The 11,598-nt window shown below is 18.9% G+C and overlaps 2 protein-coding genes across 3 annotated transcripts in view; one reads left to right on the top strand and one right to left on the bottom strand.

The window, feature by feature from the left end:
* The first annotated feature begins 326 nt into the window (after window positions 1-326).
* LOC122715656 (coiled-coil domain-containing protein 12) lies at window positions 327-1,125 on the top strand. Its single transcript, XM_043938001.1, has 3 exons — window positions 327-469; window positions 581-719; window positions 800-1,125. The coding sequence occupies exons 1-3, from the start codon at window positions 342-344 to the stop codon at window positions 992-994; spliced, it is 462 nt and encodes a 153-aa protein (XP_043793936.1). The 5' UTR covers window positions 327-341; the 3' UTR covers window positions 995-1,125.
* Window positions 1,126-1,732: 607 nt separating this feature from the next.
* Window positions 1,733-11,598, bottom strand: part of LOC122715624 (carbonic anhydrase 2-like) — a 34,356-nt gene continuing 24,490 nt past the window's right edge. For both annotated transcript variants that reach the window (XM_043937944.1, XM_043937945.1), the window contains exons 4-7: window positions 10,827-11,071; window positions 5,419-5,655; window positions 2,119-2,380; window positions 1,733-1,868 (exon numbers count right to left, since the gene is read on the bottom strand). In XM_043937944.1, coding sequence (XP_043793879.1) covers window positions 1,822-1,868; window positions 2,119-2,380; window positions 5,419-5,655; window positions 10,827-11,071 — 791 coding nt within the window. In that variant the 3' untranslated portion in view covers window positions 1,733-1,821. The remainder of the gene's footprint in view (window positions 1,869-2,118; window positions 2,381-5,418; window positions 5,656-10,826; window positions 11,072-11,598) is intronic.

Genomic DNA, 11,598 nt, shown 5'->3' with positions numbered 1-11,598 from the left:
CATTCCCTATCTCCTGAGAGTACAAATAAAAAATTCCCATTATTTCTTCTATTTTTTAAGTTCCGCTATTAGTATTTATTACTTTCTTTTACTTTTTCAATTGTGGCAATCCTTATAATATATTTTACGCGGCAAAATATTCTTCGGCAATTCTGTTAAATATCAGAAGACAATTATTGCATTATTTTCATATTTTGATTTATTGACATCGAATTTTATACCTATATATATTCATTTTAACATAAATTAAATAATATAAAAGAATCTTCAAATTTATATTTATTGTATTAAAATATAAATACGTATTAACGCCACCTATAATAACGTGTAAGAAAACAAATATGGCGGAAGATAAGATAGGTTCATTGGAAGAAGAAGCTTTAAAAAGAAAAGAACGTTTACAAGCTTTGAAGAAGAAGACTGAGGAAAATAAAGAAAATAAGACTGAAAATGCTAGTAAATTACCGAAGTAAGTTTTGTTTTTTTTTCTTTTTTAATTTTATTCATATTCAAATCTAATCTTAACTAACCTTTAATAATTAATACTAATTTTTGTGTTTTATTTATTTCAATATGACAGACCAAAATTTCGAAGTTATAAACCACAGGATGAAAGTCTCAAAGATAAAGTATTAGAAGATGCGAAGCCAGGCAATGTAGAAGAGGAAGTAAAAGATCAATTAAGTGCTGCAAATACGAAAGTTGTTATTGAAGAACTTGTAAGTAATTATTTATTATTTCAACGATCAATTACAATTTAAAATATTTATTTTTATTTCATTTTATTGTTATCTTTTAGGATATCAGCAATCTTGCCCCTAGAAAACCAGATTGGGATTTAAAACGAGATGTTGCTAAGAAATTAGAAAAATTAGAAAGGAGAACTCAAAAAGCAATAGCAGAACTTATAAGAGAACGTCTTAAACAAGGGCAGCATGATTTAGCTGCTGTGGTGAATATGGCAACCAAAGACCAAATAGAATCATCAACTTAATGTTATTAATAATATAATTTTTAGATATATATATATGTAATATGTATATATGTATATATTTAATTATAATATTTAGATATTTTGTCTTATAAAATCTTTATAAAATATTTTATGAAATTGTAAAAAATTTTATAAGAAATGAATAAAATGCATTATTAATAATTTGTTTTATTATTATCTAAGTTGTAAGCATTTTAATACAATATATTTTATAAACATATTTGTGAGAAAACACACAATTTACCAAATTCAATAAAATACATATATTATCATGGCAGCAGTAGGAACTATTGAATAAACATATATAATATTTTTGGTATACAATCATTTTTATAAATATATAATATTTTTATTTCCTTGTTTATTAAATAAATATAATCAAATTTAATTACTATTTATTTTCTATTTCTACTGCTTTAATTATCATATTCAAAAAAAAGATTATATGAGTATCATGTTTGTAGTACTTATAATCAGTCAATATTAATAATAATATAAGAATACATTTTTTAAATATATGTATATGTACATTATTTAAAATGCTTTTACAATTAAATGATAATATATATTTAATTAAAAATAAAAACATTTATTTTCATTTTTATCTTAAAAATGATAAATATCTTAAATAATAAAATCTTTTAAATATAAAGATATTTAATAATTTCATAAATTTTTTTGCACCAAAAAGTATTGTGTAAATACACAACATTAAATATAATATTAAATAGTTTAATGTTAAATATAATATTATTTAATTTACTTATTTATTATTAATTATTTTAAATTACATAAAAGTCAAAATAATTGACTAAAGCTTCCTTATATTATTGATATTGTAAAAGAAAAATAAGTCCAAGTATCACTCCAAATGCTGCAACAAAAATAAAATCAAATTATTGATATATTCATATTATTTATATTATTTATATACAATTATTTTTTAAACATATATTCCTATATTTTTCATTATAGGAATAGTTCTATTTAACTATTTTCAAGATTAATGTATATTTTACAATTTTAACATCAATTTTAATCTTTATTAACATCAATTTTAATTTTAATTAAATGTTTTTAATCATATTATCAAAATAAATTGTAATCCTAAAAAAGATACAAACGTGATACGGTCCACATGCTTTGTTGTCCATTATGATCATCTTCCTTGTGAGAATCTTCTTCATTAGATTGTTTTGTTGGCTTTAGTTTTTTAGAATTATTCATCGTTTGTTTAGAATCTGTTGACGTAATAATAGTAGTTCCGAAAATCATGGAAGTTGGGACATTACGATAAACTATTCTACCATCTAATGGTTGCACCGGACGGAAATTATGTGTTAAATTTCTTCCATCACTGGATTGAATTTTACGAAACACAGCCAACTGCAAATAAATAAAGTAAATATAGACAATTAATTATAATTATTAGCTGTATTACGAAGCAGTACAATTTAAGACTGTTTACAGAAGATATTTTTAAATTGTTTGAGAAAAAAATAGTCTTTTATTCGTTTTTATTCTTTTTTTTTTTTAAGATTTAAATATTTTTAAAGATTTTATATTAAATTTATCTTTTTGAAATAATTCTTTTTGCATTTTTTTTTTAGATTTTACATTTCTAATAATTGAAATATTAAAATATATTAATTTTCTATGTATAGCAATTTATGGGATAAGAATAAGAGTTTATTTAAACATTTAAGGAAACCAGTAAAAGACTTCTAATAATCAAGTTTAAATAGTCATAAAGCTGAAAGAAAGTGTTTGCAGAATATATTTGTACAATATATCTTTCATATTCATGTTTAAGCGATGTTAGAGTTTAATTACACATATATATTAAAACATTGTCTAAAAATATTTATATACTATTTCATTATTCGAAAGTATATAAGTATATTTTATTTATAAATATGAATTATATTTATAATATTAAAGTAGAAATATTATATTATATTTATAATATTATATTTATTATATTTATTATATTTATTTTATTTATTATATTTTATTTTATTATATTTATTTTTTTATATTATATTTATTATATTATTATATTTATAATATTATAAGTAAAAAAAAAAAACTATAATATTAACTAGATAAAATTAGAAATACTTTAATTATAAGGCATTTTTTATTTAAAAATATTTATAATTAAATTTCAGTAATGTGAATCTTGGATATAAAATTAAAATCTTCGAATTATGGAGATTATCTTATCACAATTATCTAATCACAAAAAGATTCAACAAATTCGTACAAATAGATTATAGAAAGATTAATATTTTTCTAAGAATTTTTTCAATAAAAATTCAAATCAAGGAAAATCTATAAAAAAGAAAGATAAAATCTATTTTTTATGTAATTATTTCGAGTACTATAATGATAATGATAAAAGTTTAACTTCGTTTATAGAAATAAATTTTAGCTTTCAGAAAATAAATTTGTTTAAAAATCACAAAAATAAAAATATAAAATAAATGGCAAATAATTTGAAAATTTATATTTATAGAAGATTTATAACTGATTTATAAATGAAGGAAATTAATAAAATTATATTATTCAGATTTTCAAATTAGAATTTCAATATAACCTCCATTATCCAAAATAATGAAACAAGATTGTTAAGAAAATAAAAAATAAAAAAATTTTCGAATAACATAATTTTTATAAATAAATTATTTTATATTTTGAGGAAAATATGTTCATTTGTAATAAAATTGAGATTTTTCTATTTTTCATTTTTCATTTTCATTTTTCGGCATTTTCTATTGAAAGATACATTTGATGTTGATGTACTTAAATATAAATAATTTTCACTTTTTTGTTTTTTAATCCTAATTATGGATTTTCCAATATTTTTATATTTTTTTACTAAATCTATGCTCTTATAGTTTCTTGATTCTTTATTTTATAATTTAATCGAGAAATGTTAAATCAAAGTATTATTTAATTTTATTCAAAACAAATACATGTATTAATTGGTTAAAATAAAATAAAATGAAGATAAAAATATTCAGAATTGTTGATATTTTTATAGAACGCAATAAATAGATAACTTTCTGACAACTCAATTATTAGAACGTATTTGAAATCCATGAAGTTTTAAAGGCGTCATTATAAGGTAAGAGTTAATTTTTTAAGGATTTCCGTTTTCGTTTCGAATAATTGAACGTTTATGTTTTGGTGTCATATATACTATATGATATATCATATGTATACTATGTGAATATGTTCAATGTCAATTTCAAATTAAATTCTATTTCCGCTACTATGATAAAGAAAGATGTCTGTTTACATTTAGTTACATTTACAAATAGAGATAGCATATAATTCAGGTAATAGAATGTTCACATATTAAGATATTTAAATTTAATGAATGTTTCGTTAGAAATTCCATTGTATAGAGGTTCAATTGTATTAGAGAATTTTCAAATATTTTTTGAAATACAAATAAAAAATAATTAAATGAAACTTAATATACTAAGAATAATTGTGATTTGATATTAAAAAAAACTATATTTTAAATATTACATTATTGCAAATGAAACGATCGAATTTTTAATATAAAAGTTTTAATACTTGTAGTTTTATTGAAAATGATATTGATTAATTATGATAAAAATTTGAATTGAATAAATTCATCATTTTTTTTAAAAAAGTTAAAATTTTTATCATTTAGTGATCAATTTAGAAATGATTGTTATCAATAAAAATATGCTATTTCTTTCTTTATTTTTTATAATTATTTATAAATTATAAACATTTATAATATTTTATACCAATAGAATATTGTTTGATTCTTTAATGCAATTTTTTCGAAAATTCTATGTTAATGTTATAAGTTTTTTTTCTGGTATATTATACTGAATTTTAAATTTATATAAGAAATCTTTCAAATTTGATTTTGAAATATAATTTATTAAAATGCGTAATTTTCTTTTTTATAATAATAATAATAAAAAAATTAATAAAATAATATTCAAATTGTATCTATCCTCAAACTTTAAATTGATTGTAACAATTTATATTATTTGATATACTTACTTTTGTCACTTATTTTTGTCGTTATTTTTGAATTGTTTTTAATTTTATAGATTTGTAAAATTGACAATTTTATATGTAATAATTTAATAATTAAAAAAATATTATGTGTATATCATATATTCACATATTCTCTGTTATAAAATAACGATTCTAAGAAAAGATAAATTATTTCTGTTCAAAAATTTCTATTCCTAATAATATCATAATGATCATTATAGATTATTAATTTGAATATTAGAAACTATTTATTATTTGCATATTTTAAAATTTAAAAATATCTTATATAAATATATATATAATGATATTTCATTATATATATATAAAATTTAATATATATAAAATATTATATATATATCATTAAAATTAAATACCTGTTCGTGAGAAAGGTATTGAGGTTCCACAAAATCGATCCATTGGACAATCTCGAGACATGGAGGTGTGGTTAATGATCCTTTATATGTAAAATAATTTTCCGCTGATGCAATATCAGGTGAAATTAATTTGCCCAGAACAGTATTATCATTTAATGTTATATTGCTGTCAACTTCCGCTATGTTCAATATATGAGACACAATCGATTCAAAAACTGGATTCGATTTATCTGTGGCCTATAACATATATATTTTTTTTATTATTATTTACTTTTATCATTTTATATATTAAATATAATATATATTAGATATATATTTAATTAAATCATTATAGAAATTAATATATATTAATTTTAATATATTAATTTATATATATAATATTTAATATAAAATATAATTATATATTAATCTTGGAATATATGTTAATTTAATATTAAAAGCTATAATATACATATAAATATATTTATATATTTTTAAAATTTTATAAAATAATAAATTATAGAATGACAATATTTACTTAATTATTTGTTGAAAAATTTAACAAAAATGATAATAATCATATTTGTTTTATTCCAAAGAGAAAAAAAAATATCTTTAATTTTTGATTAGATTTTTATTTCATAGATCAGAATTTTCTATGATAAAATTGTTTATTGTACGCTATTATATGATTGCTGCATATATTATTTGTTATATTATTATTTTATATATAAATTTATATATATATAATTTATTTAATATAATATATATTATATTATTTAATATATTATATATAATTTATATGTAAATTTATTAATTATAAAATTAGAGAATAATTGAAATTAGATAAAAATCGTTTTTTATTATTAATGAGCTTCTCAATTAAAATAATATTTTTCTTAAATTTAAACAAACATCAAACATATTTAAATTTATTAAAATGTGTAAAAGCATATACATTTATACTGCATAAAAATAGAATATATCATGTATAATGATATATATATATATATGTGATATTTATATTTTTTTGCACAAAGTAAAAGATCATATCTTTTTTTATAATTTATCTTCAAAAATATTAATGATATATATATATATATATATATATATATATATATATATTATAAAATTATAAGTAATAAATGTAAAAAAAATAATATGTGATTTTTTAATGGATTGAAATATGCAGAAACTAGACTATATAGAATGTTAATACATTTATTTGATCTTTAGATAATTGATTCTAAAGATAAAAATAAATACAAAAATTGATATAAAAATGTCGGTTGAGGTTTATTTATAAAGTTATAAGCAATTTAAACGAAGCGAAACGGAGATAAAGTAAGATCATTCTATCTTCATCACATTACTGACTTATTCTGTGGCAAACTTAAATTGTTTATAATTTAATAAATAACTTCAATATTTTTATATATCAACTTCTTTTTATTTTAATTTCTAGAATTGACTTTACAAAAATGATTTCCATGTATATATATATATATATTAACATTCTATATAATATTAGATGATAATAAAAAAAATAAATTTAACAATGTTATATATAACAATGTTATTTTATTTTTAAAAACATTGTTTTTATTATAAATGATTTCATTAATCATGAATGAGTTTTTATTAATCAAATGAATTACAATATACAATATTTTTTTATATTTTTTATTGACGATTATTTTTTCATTTTTTTTGATAACAGATTAAAGAAAAGAGATAATTTTAATATTCAAATTAAATTTAAAACCTCCTTGGATTTTAAAAATCCAAGAAAGATAAGTTACAAATTTAATTTAAAAAAATCAATTAATATTGTTATTTAATATTTATAAAAAAAAATTAATACATTTGTAAAAAAAAATTGATATTTAAATAAATTTTTTTTACTTAAATGGTTATAAATTATCTCCCAATTAATATAATTCTTTCATTTATTTGTATGATTTATTAATAATACAAGTAGCATTTTTAAAAAAAAAAAAAATATTAAACAGAAAACATTAAACAAGATTTTTATTCATTTAGAGTATTTTGTTACTTCATAACATTGGATGTTTTTTATTTTTACATTATTGTTTTATTTTGTATGTTATCATTAATTTTAGATAATCTAGTATAATTTAATATAATAATTTAATAAATAGTATAATTTAAAATTAGTAATTTTTAAATTATTTTATGATATATATACTTATCTTTAATTTTATAGTTTCATTGTAATACAAATATTTAGTGTATTTACTAAAAATGATATATTTTAAATCTGAAAACTCTTTAATGTTTAAAAAATTTTAACTTCTTAAATTTCGAAATATTTTGTGATTTGAAATTCTTAAAATTCAGATAAAGAATAATTGAATAAATAAACAAACAATATATAATAAATAAACAACTTAGGAAATTTTATTTCATTATTTTATTATTTCATTACGTAGATAAAAAAAAATAAAAAATAATAAAATTTTCTACAAGGTGAAATGTTTATTGATTAATTAGAGATATGAGTTTCGAAGAAATCAAAATTTGTTAAAATTTTAGTTTTTGATAAAATAAATACAAAGAAAAAAAAATAAGATCTCGAAAATTTCAAGAATTCTCATAAAATTTCAGATTTGAGTTTTTGTGAATTTAAATATCCGGTTTTGACTTATCTCTATACTAGTATTTAAATTTTTCTATTTAGAAAATTTAATTTTATTCTAAATTTTCTCAAATAAAAATTTTTTTGTATCCCAAAAATTCTCATTTAATATCATATCCTATATTATTTTATATTATTTTATCCTATATCATATCCTATATTATTTTATGAGCGATATTTTATAAGCCTAGAATCAAAAAAAAAAAAAAATCACAAAATTTATGTTTACTTTAAAAAAAATAAATATATTTCTCTTTTTTGAACAAGCTTTTTTGACTTTTTAAAAATATTTTGTCTTTTAAATTAAATACTCGTTAAGGACAAAAACCAGAACTGATTTATGGCCAAGATATTCGAATTTCAATAGCTTCAGCATTATCAATATTTTAAAGTTTTTGTAGTTTAATAATTTATGAGCAGGTACAATTTCTTCGTATTGTTTCAAATTCTCAATAGCAGTTATTCGAATGATTAAAATACAAAGCATTAGCTACTTCATAAGTCACATTTGTGCGCCAAATGCTTTGCAACCGACCATTATAGAGAAACGGTCTCAAAAGTCTTAATCTCTCTGTTGCGACGCTATCCCACTCATGAATACTCATCATTGAAGATTATTTTTTAACGCAATATTAGTTCTTTTTACATTTTTTCTTATATTTTTTTACTTAGTTACATTTTCATAAAAAATAATTACTTGAAGAATAACTAAGAAAGATTCATAATTCATAAAGTTTTCCAAAAATTAGAGTTCGATTAGAAATCGCGGAAATCAGTGAGATTGCAATTAATCGTTGCAGAAATCGGAATTTGATTAGAAATTGCAGAAGTCAGAAAAATTTAATTCAAATAAGATCGCATTTTTTTTTATTTAATCGTCGCAGAATTCAATCAAATCATATTCAGTTCGATCAGAGATCACGGAATTCAATCAGAGAAAAAGAAATCAAAAGTCAGTCAGATCATAATTAATCATCTATAAAAAATAATTAGAGTCAATCATTATTAAGTTCATTCAAAATTTATTCACAATATAAATAGTTTATAAACAATCCCACAATCATGATAAACGATAACATTCGAGTGATAATATTCAATTAAAATATATCTTTTTGTGTAATGAACAACTTTTTAATATATTAATATATTAATTTTTTAAATATATTATTAATATTAATTACGTGATTTTCATTTTTAAAAATTTGGTCATTTAAAATATTTTAGATCAAAAGAATTTAATAGATATGATATATTTATATCAATTAAATTTTTATTTTTTACTTCTACTATTATTTTTATTGTATATAATCATTTTAATAATCGTTTAATAATTAATATTTTTTATTATTTAATAATCGTTAAATTATTAGTAGTGAATAAGAATTTATTATTCGTTAATGTTAGTTAATGTTAGTTATTTAATTATTTTTATCTATAAATTCGTTTTCTTTGTGACAAAAGCATGATATGATATATCGAGCGTACAAGTTGATGAATTTTTTTATTCGTAACTATTCATCCTTGAAAGATTGATTTTAGATAATTTTCCAAAACAAATATAAAAGTTACTATACAAAAATATCAATTAAAGCTTATTTATTATATCATAAGTAATTGAAATTTATATAAAAAAAAAAGCAAAACGAAGATATTTTAGTCTTTATCTAATTTAATTATTGATAATTAAATAATTTAATAAATAAGCTTTAATCAACATTTTTGTAAAATAAGGGAAAATTTGAAATAGTTTGAGACAAAATAAAAATTGAAAAATTTTTATAAACAAATATTATTTGAAAATACTATTATATTTAATGATTAAGTCAAATATTATCAAAAAATACTATTTTATTTTATGCTTAAATTGAATATTGAATTGAAAAAATTTCTATTTTATTAAATCATGATTAAATATTATTTATTATTGACTCTTGAATTCGAAAATAAGAGATAGAAAATTCAATGCAAATTTAAAATTTATTAAAAATTTTTTTAATTCGTGTATAAATTGAATATGATATTTTATTAGCTTACATCGTAATATAAAATGTTAAATTAAAAACTTATTCCAAATATTATACAAGATGTTAATGTATTCGTAGAATATTTTAGAAGAATTGATTTTAAAAAAGCCAAAACAAATACAAAAATTAGTATACAAAAATGTCAATCGAAATATATTTACAAGTTCGTGTTAAATGAAGTGACATAAGAAGAAAATAAAACAATGATATAACAAAGACACAATTTCGTCTTACTTTATGTATATCTCGCTTTCTCTAATGTAAACTTATATTTTAATAAATAAGCCTCAACACAATTTTTGTTTGTTTTGTCTTCTAAAATCGATTTTCTATGAAAAAAGATATTCTATGAATATCTTAACACCTTGTATATTATTTAAAAATACTATTTTTTCAAGAAAAAATTTATTTATAAAATCCTATATCACTCGAAATATTTATTTTTATTTATCTATTTAAAAAATTTATTTTTTCCAGTTCTGTATTTTTAGTGTACTAATTTTTAAGTTTATCTTTGTTCTTTAAAATCGATATTTTAATTTTCACATATTAATATGCTGTATAAGAAATATACAATATACAGTAATTATTAAATATACAGTAATTATTAAAAATAATATCCATTATTTTTTATTATAATATAAAAAGAACGTATTATAGCTATAATGAATTGATTCTATTTTAAAAGTTTATAATAAACTGATTCTTTTAAAGCAATATTATTCGTGTAATGATCTAATATTTACCTGATACAAGTATCCAAGCACAGTGAGGCCATCAGAATATTCTGTCGCTTTATCATATGAGCCATATTGTTTCTTCCAAAAGACTGCGTGCAACTCCATGGAAAACGAGTGATTATTAATAAGATCCTCGGATCCAAGATTATCATTTTGACCCCAATGAAAGTGTAATTGTTGAAACACGTATGTATTATTGATGGGCCCGCCTGATATCGTGGGCAAATCAGGATCGAAACTTCGAATCATCACTAAAACAGTGTGTGATACAACGATATTTATTATATTTGCAAAATTAATCTGATAAAACAGTCTTATTTTATAATAGTCATTCTTTCGATGCGCATGAGTCTTTATCTTTCTTAAGTCTTTATCTTAATTGCAACAAGACAATGTCTGTTATGACTTGTCTGTACAATAATAAACGTTAATTTCCAGCTGTTCAAGGATAAGAATCACGTTTGAGAAACGTTCAGAATATTCGAAATAATCAATGCTCGTATACAGGTTAATCAGACTTTTAAATTCTCTACTTTCCTGGAAGGAAATGTTTTAAACATTAGTATTTCTGTAATTGTTAAAAATAGCTTGCGTTCAGTGTTTAATCATTCACTTTCCATACGATAGTCATTATTTTTAATTTGAAAGCTGAGGAAAAATTGAAATACATAAAAAATTAAAATATTCTGAAATATTTTCATTGACAAATACTATTTAAAAGTATCTATATGTGTCATTTAATGTTTAAATTATAAATAAATATATATTATGCGGATAT

The sequence above is a fragment of the Apis laboriosa genome, unplaced genomic scaffold (assembly GCF_014066325.1).
Source record: "Apis laboriosa isolate Shangri-la unplaced genomic scaffold, ASM1406632v1 scaffold39_cov144, whole genome shotgun sequence".
Lineage (NCBI taxonomy): Eukaryota > Metazoa > Arthropoda > Insecta > Hymenoptera > Apidae > Apis > Apis laboriosa.
This window is presented reverse-complemented; position numbering and strand designations above follow the sequence as displayed.